Below are 19,467 nucleotides of genomic sequence, written 5' to 3'. Positions count from 1 at the left end.
ACAATTCTACTATTCTAGAATCAGAAAAGAACACAACTTTTCAAAGAATCAGATGAGAATAAAAACTTTTCAAAGATTGAATGGGAACAGTAAGCTGGACAATCAGTGGAAAACAAGACCCTTCAAAGCAGAAGACAAAAGTATGTTGATTTTAAGGAAGAAGAAAAGAGGTAAAAAGTGGGGTCTATCCTCAGGTTTGGGGGGGTACAAGAATGCAAGTCTGTGGTAGGGGTTTCCCAAGTAGGGATGCTAAAGATGATTTCCATTACTTCATATTTTTGCCTAAGGGATGGTTCTGAAACTTTCAAGACTGGCTTCATCAGTCCAATCACTTGGATTTAATTTTGAAAGATAGAAGGGATATAATTGGAATGGACAGGTCATCTTCAGAAGTTATCTCTGGCTGAATTCATTGGCAAACTGTGATACAGGTTATCCTGTCCTGACTCAGACAACAATTTCACTCTGCTTTGCTACTATCCCTACTCCTCAAAACCAGTTAACAAATGGTCAATTCATTCATTCGACAAACAGGAGTTGAGATACTAACAAGGGAGCCTTGAAACATCCAAATGTCTGGCAGGAAGGAGAAGCCCTGGGTATAGATAATCCCTAAACTGAAAACTGAGCTCCAAGGATAAAGGGGAGCTCACTTCCTTGGAGTGTAATCAATACCAACTGCAGATAGACAGAGGCTGCCTCAGTGACAGCAAAGTCCAGTTGTGCACACAGCTGCCCAAACTTCACGGACTATCAGAGAGAAAACAAACCCTCAAAATGCTTGCCTTGTCTCATTATGTCCATGTCTCCCAAGAGGAACTATAATTTGTATATCTGTAAGGGAGGATTAGGTGTAGTGTGCTCTGAGAAGGCTGTCTCTTTCCCAGGGAAATCCCCCTCCAAAGGCAGAAAGGTCCCTACGCCAGATGACAAAATGGTGCATGGCTCTCTTCAAATTTGGCACTTGTCTTCTCCCATTTCCCATGTTTGTGTCTAAGCTTGTTCCTCTAATCTAAACCAGTATCATTCCCTCCAAATTCCCATTTTGTTATTCCCTAAGCTTCATTAAAAATGGTCTAGGAAAGGATCAGGAAAACAGAAAACCAAGGGATTAAGGAAGATTTAGTTCTAAATGAACACTAAACTGTAAGCTTTTTGAGGCCAGTGGACATATTTTATCTTGGATTTCCCTAGTAGAGATTTGTACATGATGAGTACTCAAAAATAAATAAATAAATAGATGGGTTGTTTTTTTTTAATTAAATTGAATCTTTGCTTTGCCTCATGAACTTAAAATCATTGAATGTTGAGTTAGAAGGGTTTCTTGTTGGCAGGTCTAATCTAATCCCATTTAATTTTCATTTTACAGATTGGGAACTGAGACCCAAAGAGATTAACCTAGCCTAACAAGTCAGAGTCAATAAGAGGAAGATTTGGGTTAAAAGCCTATTCCCTTAGTTCAGTACAATGCAACTGCATGATCAACTTACTCAGGTTTCTCCCTGCCTCTCTTTCCCCAAACACACCTGGAGCCTAGTAATTAGTTTGCAATCCCTCTAACACCAGGCACCATGGAGACCATCATCTTTATTCATTAATTGGCAGAAGCTCTCTATCATTATCCATTTATTCATAACATCCTGCCATCCTTATTCATTTGAAGAAGCACTCAATGTCAGTTAGATCTTCATCTAAGGACAGTCCAACCTGTGATGGATAGATAAAGAAACTGATTTGCCAAAAGTCACACTAGCAGTAAGCAGCAGAACTTGATAATGAATATAGAACCTCTGACTCCAAATCCATTCTCTTCCCACAAAACAGCTATGTCTTTATTCATTCAACTCATTCATCCCACAAATATAATCAAGTATCTACTACACCTCCTAGAGTTGGGTTTGGGAGTAGAGATTCTAAACTCTGTGTTTTTTTCAGTTTCATTTTAAGAAAAGAAAGTATATTTTCAACCAAGGATGCTTTCCCAAAGAAACATCCTTTGTCAGATCACACTTCACCCCCCTTTCCCAATTTTTGTTCAGAAAATATGGCTGTGGCATTTTGTTGAGGGGCCCAGAAAAAGGATCATTGATAAATCATGATTCAGTTTATAGTCTTTTGGAAGGTTCTTTTTGAGGAACTCCAATTCACAGTCATGTCTGATATCAATGCAAGACCATGTACAGCTAAGGACTAAGATGCATAAAACCAGGGGCCAGAATGTCTGGAACAGCCAGTAAGTGCGAGGAGGTCTCAAGAGTTAGAAAGCTCGACCTGGGTTGGAAAGGTCTCCCAAGCCTTGGAATCAGTGATTGCGCATGAATGAGAGGCAGAAGAATGGAAAGCCACACAAGTTCCTGCAGAGCCAGGTAAGTTTGATGTTATCCTGCGTTGGATATACCCCCAAAACGGGGAGAAGTGGGAGAAGTGGGACTAGCGGCACGGTCTCAAAAATCAAGAAAAGTGGCTAAGTGAGACTCCCTCCCGCCATACACCACGGAGAAAGACACCAAGCACAAGCTACAACAGCGACGGCACCAGAGAACAGTAACGCCTCCCTTCCACGCCACTTTCTAAGTTCACCCCATACTGTTCCCCAATTCTGAGGCTGGAACCAACTGCAGCCTGGGGCCCCATACTTATTTTCTCCCCCTCCAAAACGGCTATACAATCGCTCCCTTGTTTACACGGATCTGGAGCCGACCACGCTGTTTTTTGCAGCTCCTTCAGCTCAGTGCTTGGGCCAGCCCCGCCTCCCTTCCCCGGGCCCTTGAGTTGCAAGCACCCCCCCCCCCCTTCGCCTCTCCCAGAGCTCCAGGAGGCCCCCCCCCACTTAGGCAGCTGCACTTTAATGCGCATGCCCCCTGCACATTGAAGGGGGTGGGGGGGCGGTGCAGCCTCTCATCCGGAGCTGCTGGCCCCGTGCCCCCTACCTCCAGAGTTCGACGCCCAGGGAGAGAGAGCTGGCCCTGGTCCGGCCCAAGCACTGAGGCTGGGACTGGCCAGACCTGGGATGGAGGGGGTGGGGGGAGGAGGGTAGAGAGTGGGGGTGGGGAGGTAAGGAGAGGAGGGGGAGAAATGAGGGGGTGGGGTGGGGGGGGCCACTGCGCGCCTTAGATATTTTTTTAATGTCCCGCTGGAGGGGGGCGCGGGCAGTCAGGGTATAAAGGAAGGTAGCTGCGCCCTGCACATCCCACCACAGCTGCCCAGGAGCTCCGAGCTTCGCCTCCTTCGGCCTCCTACTTCTTCGCCTCCGGCCTTTGCCTCTCCTCCTCTTCACCCTGCCTCCCTCGGCCAACCCCGATCACCAGCTGCCGCCTGCGGGCATTCACCAGCAGCCCCCGCCGCCTCTGCCGCCCCCACCACCTCCACCTCCTCAACCTCTGCCTCCACCGCCACCCCCACCGCCTCCTCCGGCTCCTCTGCCGCAGCCTCCACCGCCTGCGCCCGCTGCTGCTGCCACCAGCCGCCGCCCGCTGCGGGTAAGGATGCACCTGGGGCTCCCAAAAGAGGGCGGGAGGAGGAGGGACGTAGCATGGTGGGTATCCCGGCGCCACAGCCATGGAGTTCCACAACGGAGTTTTGATAACAGCCAAGTGCCAGCAGCCAAGTCTTCACCGCGGCATCGTCAGCCAAATCCCTGCGGCCAAGTCCCTGCAGCCAAGACCCTGCAGCCTATCTTGCAGCCGGGTCCTCGCAGCCGGGTCCTCGCAGCCGGGTCCTCGCATCCTTATCCTTCCAGTGCAGTGACAGCAGCTGGTGCCAGAGATGGAGCTCTGCGTCCTTCAGCTGCCACCGGTCAAGACCAGTCAGCGGAGCCGGCAAGGGCCACACTCCGCACGGTGTGGCTTGGCGGGAGGAGCTGCATGTGGAGGCGGGAGATCGGTGAAGGAGGGCGGGGAGTGGGAGCCGCAAACACCGCCCCTGAGGGCGGGCAGGCCAGCCCAGCCAGCCAGCCAGCAAGCTGGAGCCAGGGAGCCCCAGAGCGGACAGCGAGCGGGCGGGAGATAGGCTCAGATGGGCTAGGGAGGTAGAGGCAGAGGAGTGCGCAGTCGGCTCGCTACTCGGCTTGACCCAGGTTCGCAGTACAAGCCGCCTGTCATCCGGCAGGTCGGCAAGGCTACCCCTGGCAAGACTCCTGCCTTGCTCGGTCATTGCTTCTGCCACCTGGATTCCTGGTGTGTGGCCGCTTGCCAGTGCAACGGCGGAGGTAAGGGGGAGGTTAAGGTAGGTGAGTGAGATTCGATAGCAGGGGAATCGGGATTGTGCGGACCCCGGGATTATCCGTATAAACTGCCGCCGCCGCCGTCTCCACCGCTGCGCCGCTACTACTACCACTAGGTTGGGGTTTGATAGGAGTAACTGGCTCATTTTCTCGTGCCTGATGGTTTGAGTGGAGTCGTGCCAAGAGGGGACAGGGTGGAACTTTGCCCCATATCACCCCAGTTTTCTAACTTTGCACATAAACCCACAGCGGCAAATCTAGTACTCCGGGCTGCACTTGAGTTTGAAAGTTCAGTGTACCCCGTGGACCGCTGTTCTCAGAGGGCTGAGAGGGAGGTTAGAAAGTCTCATTGCAATGGGTAGATGGGTTATCTCTTGGAGATTGGTCTTGAGAATCTGTAGCCCCTCTTCTTTCCAAATTGCCGTTCCTTCTCCCCTCCTTCCCCCAGGCTTGGGAGGCTTTCCCTGCCACTGCCGGGGGAGAGAAGGTAGAAGGAGTAGGTGGGAGGTGGCCTCTTGGGAATTAGATGGCCGCAGGGTAGATAGCTACAATTCGGCAAAGACTTAGTCCTTTTAATCTTTCCTCTTTCTGTCCCTCTAGAACTGAGGTCTTAGCCCTTGCTCTGCCACAATGTCCAGAGAAAGGTGAGTATCTCTGTGGCAGGGAAAGAGAGAAGTTGGTTGAGGGGCAAAGCTCCTCCCAACAATCCCCATTGGTTTTATTTTTTGCAGTAGTTCTGAGGAATGCCACGAGAAGGATGAATTTGCCCAGGATGGGAAGGAAGATCATGTTGATGAGAAGGAAGAACCAAACTCCGATGAACTTGTGAATGGAAAGGAAGAACCAAGCCATGATGAGCTTATGAATGGTACACAGGAGCGGAGCCCCGATGTGCTTATGAACGGTACACATGAGCCAAGTCCTGATGAGCTCTTTGATGGGGAAGAAGACCCAAGTATTGATGAGCTTGTTTATGGCGATGATCCAAGCTTTGATGAAGTTATCTATGAAGAGGAAGATCCAAACCCCAACGAACTTGTTTGTGAAGAGGAAGGTGCAAGCTTAGATGAGCTTGTCTGTGAGGAGGAAGGTGCGAGCTTAGATGAGCTTGTCTGTGAGGAAGAAGACGCTAGCTTAGATGAGCTTGTCTGTGAGGAAGAAGATCCCCATGCCGATGACCTGATCTGTGAAGAGGAAGATCCCATCCCTGATGAGCTTATGTGTGATGAAGAAGATGCCGTTGAGGAGGAAGATGCCAGTCCTGAGGAGCTTATCTGTGATGAAGAATATCCCAACGCAGATGAACTTATTTGTGAGGAAGAAGACCCAAACTCAGATGATCTTATCTGTGAGGAAGAAGACCCACACCCTGATGATCTTATTTGTGAGGAGGAAATCCCACACCCTGATGAGGATGACTTTATTTGTGAGGAGGAAGACCCAAATCCTATTGATCTCATCTGTGAGGAAGAAGATCCAAGTTTTCATGAGCTTATCTGTGGGGAACAAGATCCAAGTCTCCATGAACTTTTTGATGGGAGGGATGAGCCAAGACCAAATGCAAGGGAAAATCCAAGCCCTGACGGCAGGGAAGATCCAAGACCTGATGGCAGGGAAGACCCCAATCTTGATGCCAGGCAAGATCCAAGTGCTGGTGAGCTCTTTGACGGACAGAATGATCAAAGTCCCAGTGAGCATACTGAAAGGATGGGGGAAAGAAGCCCTGATGGGAAGGAAGATCAGTGGAATGGGAAAGAAGAAGAGAACATGAAAAGGGTAAATGAGTCTAGAAAAGAGCAAAGTGGCAGCAGCTCAACAGAATCCTCTCGATCCCGGAAAAGAAAGGCAGATGTAGCTGTGGTGAGTACAAGAGAGGTAAAATATGGGGAATTCCTTCTCTATCATAGATTGCAAGTATCCTGGGACTGTAAGGATCCTTAGTCAAGTATTGTGGGGAAAAAGATTGGATTGGAGAAGACAGTTTTTTTTGGTCAAACTATGCTCACAGTTTTTGTTTTTAAAATTCTCTCTGTTGTTGGATGTGTTTTTTGGATCTAGTTTTTGCTGGACCCAGATGAAGTTTTGGCCAAAAGAGAAACAATTGGAAGAACTGCAGTCAGGATACCGGTAAGATTCATAGTCTACAAGTATGATCATTGTTATTTTCCAGTATTGATAAAGATGATTTTTAAACTTTCCTCTCTCCATGCTACTATAATCATGCTTCTACTATATTCTTTTATTCTTCCTCACTCAGTGGAATTAAATTGCCTAATTCCTATTGCCTAATCATGTATTCCCAGCTTTTAAGCTGAGGGTGCTCACTCCTCTTCCCCCTATTAGGAAAGTTTTGGACTCTTAGATTTTAGATGTCATATAATACCTGGAAAAAATCCTTGCAAATGTCTGTTTTAAGCATTTCCTTTTACTGGGAAGGAAACTGGGTCCTAGAGAGGTAAAATGATTTGCTTAGAGTAACAAAGCTAATTGCTGGTGGGCAGACTTAAAGCTAAACTCTCCAGACTCTTATTCCAGTGTAGGTGCTCTTATGTGATCCAAATGTCTTAGTCAACTTCTGAAGAACAAACAGCTCAAGTTAAGTAGATTAATGATGGTTTCTGAAAGAATAAGTTTCTAAATGAAGATCTCTTTCTATTTGGAAAGTCCTTTTATACCTCTGAAATTCTTGGAAATTCTTGAATTCCTTCTGCACAGAGATGTAACGTGGTAACATTAAATAAAATGACTTGATTTGAATCTTGATGATTGCCTCACTGTCTCTGGCCAGTGATTTTTATGTGTTGAACATTTAAATAAGTGTCCCTACCAACTGGGATTTGAACTGACCTTAACAGGTATAAGTGTTTGTTGAAGATACTGTATATGAATATACATGCCATTATAGAATTTCAGTGGACTAATCTATTTGTCTTACCTTTCCCTTAAAGACAAGCCACTAAAATTATACATTGTGATATCTGATGCTCATTATGAAAAGAGTCCATGCTATCTTTACTTCCAGAAATGACTACAGACCATAGTCATGGTTTGGATTTAGAGAAGATATCTCTCACTCTCCTCACCCCACCCCTGGTCATATCTTATGACATCATATAAAAAACAAAAGCAGGAATATTTTATTTATTCTGAGTTAAATGCCAATGACTAATTTAGGGTTGGGTGGTACATCATTTCATAGGATAATGAACAATGAGATGTATCTAAACGGAGGTAGCAGCTGGAACCTTAAAGAGTAAAGTGCTTCACAGCAGATGGGCAACATTGTTTGAAATGGTAGTCATAATTGAATATTAAAAACACATTCAGTCTTTTATAAGCAGGATTCACTGAACATTGAAGAGTGAGATTGGTGACTTCCTTCTACATAGGAAAAAAAATTAGTTTAGTAAAGGCAATAGTTATTCCTTTTTTCTCATGTCTTCTCATACTCTCTAAGCCTTTTTAATCAAACCCAATAATGAGGGTTATGTGGGTATTATAAATCCATTTAAAAATGTAAAATATGTCATTAGATATACTTTGATTAGAAAATAAATTTATTTTTTCTTCTCTCCCAAATCTTTAAGTACTTACTATGTGCAACTTCATTGTTTAGGGAGAACAGCAACAGTGGATACTGAGTTAGTTAAGCTTATTTTTAAAATGTAAATACTTAAAAGTGTTTCCAATTCTTAAATGAGGAATAGACCAAGCAGATCTCTTGGTCTCTGATATATTAATAGAATATGATAATAGTTTGCCTCTATATAACACTTTCCAATTACAGAATACTTAATATAACACATCATATGAGATAATCTAGTTGCCCTATCAATTCAACTGGTCCTATACTCGTGGTATGTGAATAGTTACACTGAATTTATCCATTAATTTCTAATCATGGATATTTTTAAGGGTTTCTTGAAATTTTCTACATACTCAGAACAGTTTCCTATTTATTTTCTAAATATATTGATATCTGAGTTTATCAGTTTACTTGGGGAATGTTAATTTGTAAAGGCAAAATTTGGAATTACAATAGAAATCTTTTGGTTGGTTTGTGCATAAAGTCATTCTGTCAAACATTTAATAATTATTGATCTGCTGAAGTAAGTGCATATGTAATAGAAGAACAATGGACAGCTTTCTGAAAACTGTCTTTAAAAATCATTAGTAAAGCTGTTTTGAATAACTACTTCATCAACACCATATTTAGTTCTAGAATAATATTGATCTTCAAGTCTCCTACTAAATATGAGTAGCAATTTTATGAAATTCTAAGACAAATATGGTATATCCACCATGTTGCTTCAGGAAATTTGTAGCCCTAACATTCCATTTCATTGGAACATTAATTTGAGCTTTCAGTTTATATCAGTCTTCGCTATAACTCTCTTTACTTTGGGCTAATTTTTGAAAGGTAGGTACATCTTCAAGGTACGCTCAACAGAGTAGTAGAATGTTGTTCTGATTTACCTATTTCTTTTCTAAGATGTGTCTTCTAGAGAAAAACTTATCAATTGTTAGGTCTCTTATTCTCTGACTTGTAGTTTTAAGATGTTTGGCAACTTATCTACAAAAACCTATTCTTAGCTTTGCCAATCACATAGTCAGAGAAGATGACACTGTGGTTGTGCTCACATAACAAAATTTCCAGCCCACTGATAGAAAGAGTAAAATTAACTTAAAGCACTCTTAACATGTTGAATCATAAAGATGGTATCAGTAGAATGTTATAGACTAATTAGGAGGAGTTCCCTTTCTCCCACAAGTTATCCCATGAACTCTGAAAGGGAAATCTAGCATGTCCAGAGGTCTTTCTGCCTTGGGTGAAGAATAGTCTTATATTTTTAGAGTGGGCAGGGAGGAGACTTTTTTCCAACTTTTTGCAGCTTGTAAAGTATATAAGTAACCTCTGAATGATACATAGTATGTAAAATGTGTTAAATAAGGAACTATTATTGCCTAATCAACACTACTTTAGAGCCAGAAGCTAGATTATATTCATTTACAATTTTTTCAGTCTTTTGTATTAAAACTTAATAGGCTTCCTCCTTATTAAAATAGTGGAAATGCAAATAGATTCAGACTTTTCTATGGGTTTTCCATGCAGGCATAGTTGGCTGACATTTTCGGCAAGATGGTTGCATTGCTTTAAAAAAAAAAAAAAAAAAAAAAAAAGGATAAGGAGTTCCTAAAATTGAGTCTAAAATTGTTTATAAAGCCAGAAATTAAATATGGTAACTTAAAATAAGTCTTAATGCAACTCAAACTTTGTCAAAACATTCCTATTTGAATAGAAATCAAATATTCCAAAACTTCAACTGAGACCACTATAACATTTGGGATACATTTGGTGTGCAAAGGTGGTCTTAAATGTTTTGATTTTCTGTTTTTATGGTTTTTATAGATGGCATAAATTTTATTTCTCACAATGCTAGAGTTACTGTTTGTTTTTCTTAAAACGTATAAAAAATTTTTAAATGTGTCAAGCATTTTGATTCTCTTTCAAGGGGGTTAAATTTTTTTAAAGTTGTATCCTTGTACTTTTTAGTACCATATGAAGATAGAGCAGAGACAGAAAGTAAAATTTCAATTTAAGGGAGCTATACTAGGAAGCTATGTGAAAAGGTTGCCTAGTTCCTTCTATCATGAATCTGAAAGGTACAGCAACTGATGGATTTCAGTTTCAGATTTGCTACTGCAAAAGTTACCAAAGCAGTTTGGTTTGGAAAATCTTACTTTTATACTTTTTAGTACTCACAGCCAGCTGAAAGCAACTATTTTGTTGTAGAATATATTTACTTAATCTCTTTTTGTTAATTTGATTGTAAATTGGTCTATAACTTTAGATAAGGTCTAAATAAATGAGGTAGTAGAAGCCAAGAGATCTTTTATAAAATGCCACAAAAGGGTGTGAAGAATGTTTCTAGAAATTAAATTTTAAATAGGAGGGGCTTGCTAGATAAAGAGACAAAGTTAATGGTCAAAATGAATATTTGAGGTTATGTGAATTTCATTTATCTAGACAAAGGATTCTTAATCTGCTGTCTTTGAATATATTTAATTGGATTCATGAATTTATTTTTTTAATATTTTAAGTATATTTCAGTACAACTAATTTATTTTGTAATCCTGTGTATTTTATGTATTAAAAAACAAAACACTGGGAAGTCTATACTCTTTATCTGATTGCCAAAAGAGTTAAAAATCCCTAATCCAGACTTGTCTTCATTTTTTTATCCCACAAAATGCAAAGTTCTGTTTTAATTATGACAATGCCAATATTTTTCTGCAGTGTGTTACTATTTCTTTTTTATTAATAAATATTATCTGATTTAAAGAATCATTTATATCCTCTATACTGAGTGATTTAGAGTAATCCATCACTTAAAAAAAGGTTTTTCTTCAACAGGCTTTTCTCAGAAATCCATGGTCAGTGATTCTTACACCTGATAAAGGATGGGATGAGCCATCCTTACCTAATTCTAATATGCCAACCCACAACTTTTCACAACATAGAGCTACACCATTACCATTATTGGGGTGAGTAGTTAAACTGCCACATCCATTTATATATCTATAGCTCTTCACCATAACTTTCCTTCTAACTTTTAGGCACTTTAATAAGTGTTTCATTTTTTATAGCTGGGCAAATAGAGATGAAGTTTGGAAAATCATGTTAAGCAAAGAACAAGTATATCTGAGGGATAAGAACTTTATGGAGAGACATCCTTCTCTCCAGCCAAGAATGCGATCCATCCTTCTGGATTGGATGATGGAGGTGAGTTTGACGGTTCTCATTAACTGTGACAGTATAGTATAAACAAGTACGTGATCATATTATGCTCATTTACAAAAGAATTCTTTGAATTGGTGTTCTGGTTTTTTTTTTAATCCATGGTGTATTCATTGCCTTTCTCATTTCCAAAACATAGAAATCAAAGTAATTCTGTTTTTCTTTTCTAATTTGGCCCTGGAACAAACATTTTGATTGTTTAAAATTAGTAGCAGACATGAAGTAAAGTTGTTCCCTATTTTGTGATTCTTCTAGATAAATCCATCTTATCTGGCATATCCAATCTTATATGAGAGGGTCTTCATCATGTATAACTTTTGATAAATTATTTTTAAAAAATTAGGCCTCCTGTAACTCTTAACTCTGTTACCAAATTCTGATACTTCTGGGTTAAACTGAGTAACAGTTTAAAAGTCAGATAAGTCAAGAAACCTAATACTTATTACAACTGTGATTTTTGTATATGCAAAGGGTGCCTACACTATTAATGGCAAGTACCAAATTTGGGGCTTAGAGAAGGATTTCTGAAAATTTGTCTTAGAAACAAAAAAAGAGTTTCATTTCCAGAGTTGGGTTTTACTTCTGTTCCAAAATATAAGTGGAACTTGAATACTAGTGAGGGATGTTAACTAATCATTAGAAGTGGTTTTGGTATGCTAAGGAATCTTCATAAACTTATTTTGCTTACTTAAGTTTCTGTCTCTTTACCCTTCCAATCATTCTCTTCTACCCATCCCCTGAACAAAATGCCTATCTTTTGCTTGCATACAATTTAGATTCTAACATAGACAAATTTTCAAACATTAAAATGTTAATGTTGGCATATCCTATTCCTAGAAAGATTCAGTGTTTAGTGTTTTCTAGCTTTTGTGATGATATCTTACATTTTTATTGCAATTTGTCATTTGCAAAGCACCTTCACAGCTTATATAATTCTCACAACAACCAATTAGGTTGGGTAGTTTTACCTGTTTTACAAATGAGAATACAGACATATTCACTTAATGATAGAGCTGGGACTAGAATCAAGGTCTTCTCCTTGGTCCATTAATATTTTTTCCATACTGTGATGCCTTTGAAGCCCGACTTTGTGCCTCTCTTTAAATGACTGTATATTAATGTTTATTAAACTTTTTTGCTATTTCAACTATCTAGTGCTATAAGGTATGTGATGCCCAAGTCCTAACATTTTTAAAATTAAATTTATAAAGATTGATAATCGTTTATGAGAATTTCTTAAGAGGGTTTCTGTTGAAAACAAGTTTTTAATTCTCTTAAGTATTAAACATATTATACATAAGCATTACACCTATGTAAACCTACACTTGGAAGAGTTGGACCATATTAAGTAAGACTCAAGTTCTCTATATAAGTATACCTATAAGTTAGAATGGAGAAAAGTAAACTTGTCAGCACTTTTGTTTTTGCTGTTTTGCCTAAAAGCAAAACATTGAAAGCCTATGAAAAACATTCTTTCAGGTAAATGTACTAAAACTTATTAAATATTTTTTCAGGTGTCTGAAGTCTATAAACTTCACAGGGAGACATATTACTTGGCCCAAGACTTCTTTGATCGATATATGGCAACACAGCGAAATATTACAAAAACACTTTTGCAGCTTATTGGGATTACCTCATTATTTATAGCTGCCAAACTTGAGGTAAAACTTGTTCAAGTTTTTATATTAGTATTACATGTTAGTTTCAGTGAGGGTAGGAAATCTGTTCATGTTTAGAATACAGACGATTTTATTTTTATGGTATGGAAAGTACTTTACTTTTGGACTGTGAATATGGTTTAGATGGAAGAAACAGCCTTAATCTTGGCAACTTGTGCTGAAAGTTAGGCAACTTTTAAATGTGAAGCTAACAACATTGAGGGGACCAAAAAAAAAATGCTCTAAAAGTATATGACAGCAAGCACAATTCATTAATTTCTTTCAGACTTCACAGGCATTTTGACTACTAGTGGTTTCTTATATTTTTCCATGAATATATTGATATGAATTAACCATTTAAAGATGCTAGAACTCAAGATTCTTAAGTCAAAAATGGAATCTTTATGTTTTTATATCTTCATCAGTCAAAATTGGTTCAGTAAAAGCATGTTTAGGTGAGTACTATGATATGGAACTATCTATGTTTGGATTTGATGGTAATGATGACATTATTTATTTATTTTTCATTCAGGAAATCTATCCACCAAAGCTGTACCAGTTTGCTTATGTGACCGATGGAGCTTGTACAGAGGAAGAAATTCTTACCATGGAATTAATCATTATGAAGGTAAGTTAGTAATGATTTATAAAACATTTTCTGCTTAATCTCCATTTAGAATTTCTTCATAGATGAAAACAATTGCCTATTTGAATTTGATTCATCTTCAGTTGTATTATCATACTCTTTAAATTAAGTAATGACCTTCTAAGTCTTGATTCTGTGTAGACATATTGTAACTCAAAAATGGTTGATTTTTTGTTTGGCAATCCACCACCGCATGTCAGGGTGCTCCATTATTTTTGGCTTAGCTGTTGATCTCTAAATTTGCCTTCTCCTTTCCTCTCTTCATTTTACTCTAGGCCCTTAAGTGGCGTTTAAGTCCAATGACACTTGTGTCCTGGCTAAATGTATATATGCAGGTTGCTTATCTCAATGACCTGTATGAAGAAGTACTTATGCCACAGTATCCTCAGCAAATCTTTGTGCAGGTTGCTGAGGTAAGTACCAGCACGATAACTCATCCCATTTTGTGTGACATCTCATCTATCTTAATTTCATGGGGGTATTGATTGATGGACTTGTTCTGTATCATGTTTTCCCCATCCTCCTGTAGCTTTTAGATGTCTGCATCCTGGATATGGGCTGCTTTGATTTTACTTATGGAGTGCTGGCTGCCTCTGCCTTATATCATTTCTCTTCCACTGAGATAATGAAAAAAGTTTCAGGTAAGTTGGATTTCAGATTAATTTGAACCATGTATAAAGTTGACATATCTACATTTAAGTTTTAGCTTGAGCAAAGTTTTCACTTTGTTTTCCAGGCTTTGATTGGCCAGAAGTAGAGGAGTGTGTGAAATGGATGGTCCCATTTGCTATGGCTGTAAAGGAAGTAGGAGGAGCCAGACTCAAATATTTTAAGGGTGTGCCTAGTGAAGACATGCATAACATTCAGACTCATGTGAACACCATAAATTTGCTGGTCAGTATTAACCTTTATATTTTCTTATGCCTTGATTTACAAAATAGAACATCATTCTAGAAGTGACCTTACCCAGTCCACGTAGTCCTTGCCCCAGACAAGACTACATATAAAACCCCAGAAAGACGCCCACCCATTTAATTATATATTTTTAAATCACTGAAGAAAATTCTACTTCTAGGTGTTAGATAAACTTTATATGACTTTATTTTTTTGTGTGTTTATTTTATAAATTTATATTTTTGTTACTTTTTTCATAAATCTAAGGTAGATTTTTAAGAAATCAGTTGGTGAAAAAATCCTGAATCACCTTATTATATCAGTATGAAATTGATCATTTTCCCCTTTTAATATCTTTGTCCCTAGATTATCACTTCTGAATTTAAGACTTATTTTATTCAAAATTAATGTTGATTTGCTAAACTACCTTAATATAAGGGAAAGTTTTGAAAATGTAGTAGGGTTTAAGAAATATTAGATGTGTTCTCTTCAGAAATAATAAATATGTAAAAAAAAAAAAAACCCACCTTTTTTTTTTTTTAAAAAACCACTGTCATTTCTCTCCTTTGATCTTGTTTTAGGACAAAGCTTATGAAAAACAAGCCATGTTGGCTGATGAGAGAGTGTCTGTTCCCAATGGACTCCTCACACCACCTCCGAGTGATAAGAAACCTAGCAAAGAGCAGGAGTGAATTTTCCAACACTTCTCATCAGAAATGAATTTGCTGAAGTGCCTGCTCTAAGCTCTGCTCCATTGACTGCTGCCTGGGGGATTTGTTAGCTTTTACAGATTTTTAGATGAAAACATGCATTTCTTTTCCTTAACAGAAGCTTCTTAGATGGGACTGGGGCGGAAGTAGTGTTTTTATGGAACACACGTTTTTTGTTTTTTTTTAAAGGGGGTCAAGTACACCAGCCACCTATAGAACACCAACGAGTGCTCCAGATGCTGCTAGGAGGGTGATACTTGGTCAACCATTCATACAATAAAAAAGCCTTGAAATTAAGTATAACTCTTTCTGGCCTCTGCTTTGGTACCCTAGGGTTATTAATCACATTTAATGCATGAATACTTAATTATTAACATTATACTGCAATAGTTGCAACTAACTATGGAGGGTAGCTTGCCTTTCCTGCAATATTAATACGTGAAAGTGCTTTCCTTTTTAACCCTTCCAATATGTAAACTGCTGCTATATCGCTTTCAATTCAATAAAGTTACTGCCTCAAAGGCAGCAGATTTTTTGGAACTTTGTCTAATTAATTGGAGTTGAAGGTAAACTTTGTTACCCTTGCTACTATCTATTAGGCATAATTTAGAGTGCCTACTTGGTAGTTTGTCTTTATCTTCCAACAATGAATTGTACTTGGTGTTGACCAACAGACTGTTGAATAACTGTTTCCTCTTCCTTTGGACAAGATGACATATCTAATGTCATTGTGTGTGAGCACACACATTTATTATGAGATTCTTGTCTATAATACCCTTTCATTACTATGCTGGGTGGATGGTGGGCAGGGATGTGTGCTGGAGATGAGTAACTGGGAACAGATATTTGTAGTCACATTCTACCATTAGCTACATAATCATGGGTATGTCATTCAACAACAAATGTTTTTCAGAAAACCAAAAAACATAGCCACTTCATATCTCTGTGTGAATGCTGTGGGAATCTCAAAACTATGGTTTATCCTCAAGAAGCTCCTGGTCAGATTGGGGAGAGAAGATATGATCACAAATTAATATAAGTAACAAATTCATGAGAGGTATGGAAAAATAACTTTTAATGTCAGGAAAAATCACTTGACTAGGTGTATCAGAAAAGGTTTGGCTTCCCTATAGCTGCTTCATCAACTGAACAGGAATAGCCAGAATATAGTAGCAAAAGCCCTGACACAGAACCTTTGCTGTGCTGCCTTTTCCTTAGATAATCATGGGAAGCTCATTTTACTTTTTTAGGAGTTGTTCCTTGTTCTATAAATTGAGGGAGTCAGTTATTTTTAAGACTCTCTCATACTTGGAGAAGGAAAAAAATAAGCCATTTGCAGTATCCTTCTTTCCTTAGTGATATCTCAGAATCCTTTAATGTATTCCTCATTTTTTTCTTCCTTGATACCAATTCTAGAAGAAGCTGAAGAACTGGCCCTACTCCCTGCCAAGACCTACTGATCTATTTGTATTCTTAGATCCCTACATTCCCATCTCCTCTGGTAGACTTCCCACAATCTAATCTTCAATTTTTCCCATCTACTCCTCCTTCCAACAATGGTACCAAGTCTCCCAATCCTTAAAAAAACATTGTAGTTTCTACCTCATCAAATTATTATCTTATTTACCCTTTACATTCAAAATCTTTAAGAAAAATTTGTCTAGATTCCTTCCTTCGGCTTTCTCACAATTCACCTCTGAGCCTCTTGCAATTTACTGAAATTATTATTTTTTTTTAAACCTCTTGATTTTCAAATCTGATACTCTTTTCTCAATTCTTCTTGACCCTTTGTATCCTTGATACTCTTGAGCACTGCTATCTCTTTTTTCTCCAATCTCAGTCCTCAGTCTCTTTACCTTGGTCATTTATATCCTATCCCCTAACTAGGTGTATCTCCAAGGTTCTGTCGGGATCCTTTCTATTTGCTTTCTCAATGACCTTATCAAATCTCATGGGTTCAGTTATGTTCCCTACAACAATGGTTCCCCCCCTTCTGTCTCTAACCTTTCTCCTTTTCTCTCTTCCTCTCCTCCCCCGTCCCTCCAGCCTTGAGCACCAATCTCATATTGCTAAATTCCTATAGGAAATTTTAAACTGAATGTCCTAGAGGCATCTCAAACTAAGCATGTCCAAAACAGAACTCACTATTTTCTATTTCCAAACTTCTCCATTTCTGTGGATGGCATCACTCCTTGCATTCACTGTGCTTCACAGGTGCAGAACTTCTTCCCTCTCTCACTCTACATATCCAACCAGTTGCTAAATCTTGTCAGTTTGACCTCCATAACATTTCTCACTTATGTTCTTCTCTTTATTCAACCATCACCCTTAAGTCAGTTCCTCATCACCTCTTGTTTGCATTATTGCAATAGTCTATTAGTCTGTTATACATCAAGTCTTTTCCTTCTCCAATCTACTCTCCATACAGATGCCAAAATGATATCTCCCCAAAGTAGAGGGTTTCCACTCTTCTATTTAATAAATTCTAGAGGCTTCCTATTATCTACAGTTAAGTCTACTCTACAGTTAAGCATTTTTCTTCTCAGCTTCTTTCCTACTTATACTTTTAGGGTTATTATATGTTATTCTCCTTTGTGTACTCTACAATCCAATCATACTGTTCTCATTATTCCTCAGTCATGCAATTTATCTCCCATTTCCATGCTACCCTTTGCATTTTTGGAATGCATTCCTTCATTTTGTCCTAAAATCCTAATTTCTCCAACTTAAACACTACCTCCTACATGAGACCTTTTATGATCTTCTGTCTCCCTCTGAAATTACTTTATACTAACCATATTCTGTATATATTTATATATGACATGTTTCCCATGAAAAGTTGCAAGGTCCTTAAAAGCAAGAATAATTTCACTTTTGTTTTTATATCTGTCTTTAATGCCTAACAAGTTGCTTGTTGATTGGTTAATCTCTTTGAGTTCTAAAATCCTATGGTATTAGGATTTGCCTGACTAGAGGCAGGAATTGTATAACATGGTCTCTTGAGGTTCCTTCTTTTTAACTGTTAAGATTTAGATTCCTAGAACAGGCCAAAAATTAATCAGTGTTTATTAACAGTATTCTTTTGTTATGAATTTTAATGCTTAAGCTGAAAAAAGTAGTCTTAAGGCCATTGGTAAGCCTATGGCAAACATCAGAAAGTAAACTATGTAAGATAATTATATAATACTGGACTAAATACATGCTATACTATACATTTAATATTTCAGTGATCTATTATTTTATCAATGTGGGTACTCTTTCCTCTAATCTATATCATAACCCTTTAGGGACTTAGTAGATATTTCTTATCTCTCCTCCCTCCCTTAACTCCTTGAAAAAGCCATCTATTATATTCTGTGCTTCTATTTCCTTTCTTCACTTTATGTTCTAGATCCTATGCAACCTAGCTTCTGAACTCATCATTTACCCAACACTGCTACCTCCAAAGGTACCAGTGATCTCTTCATTGCCACATCTATTAGTTCCTTTCTTACATTTTCCTCCTTTATCTCTCTGCAACATTTGACACTGTTGAACACCAACATCTTTCTCATAGAGATTTTCTTTCTGGGTTTTTTCTGAAAAAAACAAAAAACAAAAAAAAACCTTATCTCTAGGGCCTTTTGTTCTTAGTTTCCTGTCCTGGGTCTTCATATATGTCATGCCCTTTAAATGTGAATCTTTCCTAAGATTCTGCTCTAAGCTTTCTGTTTTCCATCTATAATCCCTCACTTGGTGTCTGACTAGTTTCCATGAATTCAATCATTATTTTTACTTATATGATTGTCAGATTTATTTATCCAGTCCTAGTCTTTCTCTAGTTCCACATCATCAATTGCTTATTGAGCATCTTCATACTCAAAATGTCCAAAGCAATATTAATTTCCCCTCTCCCAAAGGCACCCATCTTCTGAAATTTATTATTTTGAAGGGTTCCATAATTCTTCTGATATGTTTGTCACCTTGATCATTTTTTACTCTTCTCATTTACTCCATTTATCCAAACCAATTGCAAAACTTGTGATTTCTCTATATCTCTTGCATTTACTTCCTCTTCATTTACCATCTTAATTCAGGTCCTCATATTCTCTCCTTAGAGCAATCAGCAAGCTATGGCAATTGTTCAATCTCAAATCTCTCTTCACTCCAATCTATCATCCACACTGTTGCCAAAGTGATTTTCCCAAAGTTCACTGTCATAGTTCTAATCAATAAACTCCAATACCTTAGTGTTACCTCTGAATCAAACATCAAGTTCTCTATTTTGTATTTCTTTACAACTTGGCCCCTTTCTATCTTTGCAGTCCTTTAATACATTATTCTTCTCCACATATTATGAACCAGTCATTAGACTATTTGCTGCTTCTTATACACCAGATTTCCCGACTCCGTTCCTTTGCTTCATCTGTTCCTCTGGAATGCAATCCCTTCTAACTTTGAACTCTTAAAATCTCCCATGTCTTTTAAAACTCTACCCAAGGACTACCTCCTCCAAAAAATTTTTGCTGCATTCCACAGCAACTTGTGTTTTCTCTTCT

General features: G+C 38.7%; 2 protein-coding genes across 3 annotated transcripts; one reads left to right on the top strand and one right to left on the bottom strand.

The window, feature by feature from the left end:
- Nucleotides 1-3,258: 3,258 nt before the first annotated feature.
- On the top strand, nt 3,259-15,605 carry CCNE1 (cyclin E1). 2 transcript variants are annotated; one of them, XM_031954403.1, is made up of 12 exons: nt 3,259-3,479; nt 4,823-4,866; nt 4,954-6,082; nt 6,281-6,349; nt 10,638-10,768; nt 10,871-11,006; nt 12,536-12,682; nt 13,212-13,307; nt 13,601-13,738; nt 13,855-13,966; nt 14,062-14,219; nt 14,801-15,605. In XM_031954403.1, exons 2-12 carry the CDS (start codon nt 4,853-4,855, stop codon nt 14,909-14,911), a joined length of 2,241 nt encoding a protein of 746 aa, XP_031810263.1. In that variant the 5' UTR covers nt 3,259-3,479; nt 4,823-4,852; the 3' UTR covers nt 14,912-15,605. The 2 variants fall into 2 exon arrangements, with proteins under 2 accessions (XP_031810263.1, XP_031810262.1); XM_031954402.1 differs by lacking the exon at nt 3,259-3,479 and adding an exon at nt 4,005-4,207.
- Nucleotides 3,493-4,169, bottom strand: LOC116421754. Its single transcript, XM_031954404.1, has one exon. It carries the CDS (start codon nt 4,150-4,152, stop codon nt 3,673-3,675), a length of 480 nt encoding a protein of 159 aa, XP_031810264.1. The 5' UTR covers nt 4,153-4,169; the 3' UTR covers nt 3,493-3,672.
- Nucleotides 15,606-19,467: the final 3,862 nt, after the last annotated feature.

This window comes from Sarcophilus harrisii, chromosome 2, assembly GCF_902635505.1.
Source record: "Sarcophilus harrisii chromosome 2, mSarHar1.11, whole genome shotgun sequence".
Lineage (NCBI taxonomy): Eukaryota > Metazoa > Chordata > Mammalia > Dasyuromorphia > Dasyuridae > Sarcophilus > Sarcophilus harrisii.
The sequence above is the reverse complement of the archived record's forward strand: the minus strand, read 5'-3'. Positions and strand labels throughout refer to the sequence as shown.

What these genes read in the sequence shown, in the direction of transcription:
- LOC116421754 (XM_031954404.1), bottom strand. Translation starts at nt 4,152, where the DNA reads ATGACCGAGCAAGGCAGGAGTCTTGCCAGGGGTAGCCTTGCCGACCTG.
- CCNE1 (XM_031954403.1), top strand. An exon ending in TTATAGCTGCCAAACTTGAG is followed by an intron (nt 12,683 to 13,211) that starts GTAAAACTTGTT and finishes TTTTTCATTCAG; the next exon opens with GAAATCTATCCACCAAAGCT. An exon ending in TGGAATTAATCATTATGAAG is followed by an intron (nt 13,308 to 13,600) that starts GTAAGTTAGTAA and finishes ATTTTACTCTAG; the next exon opens with GCCCTTAAGTGGCGTTTAAG.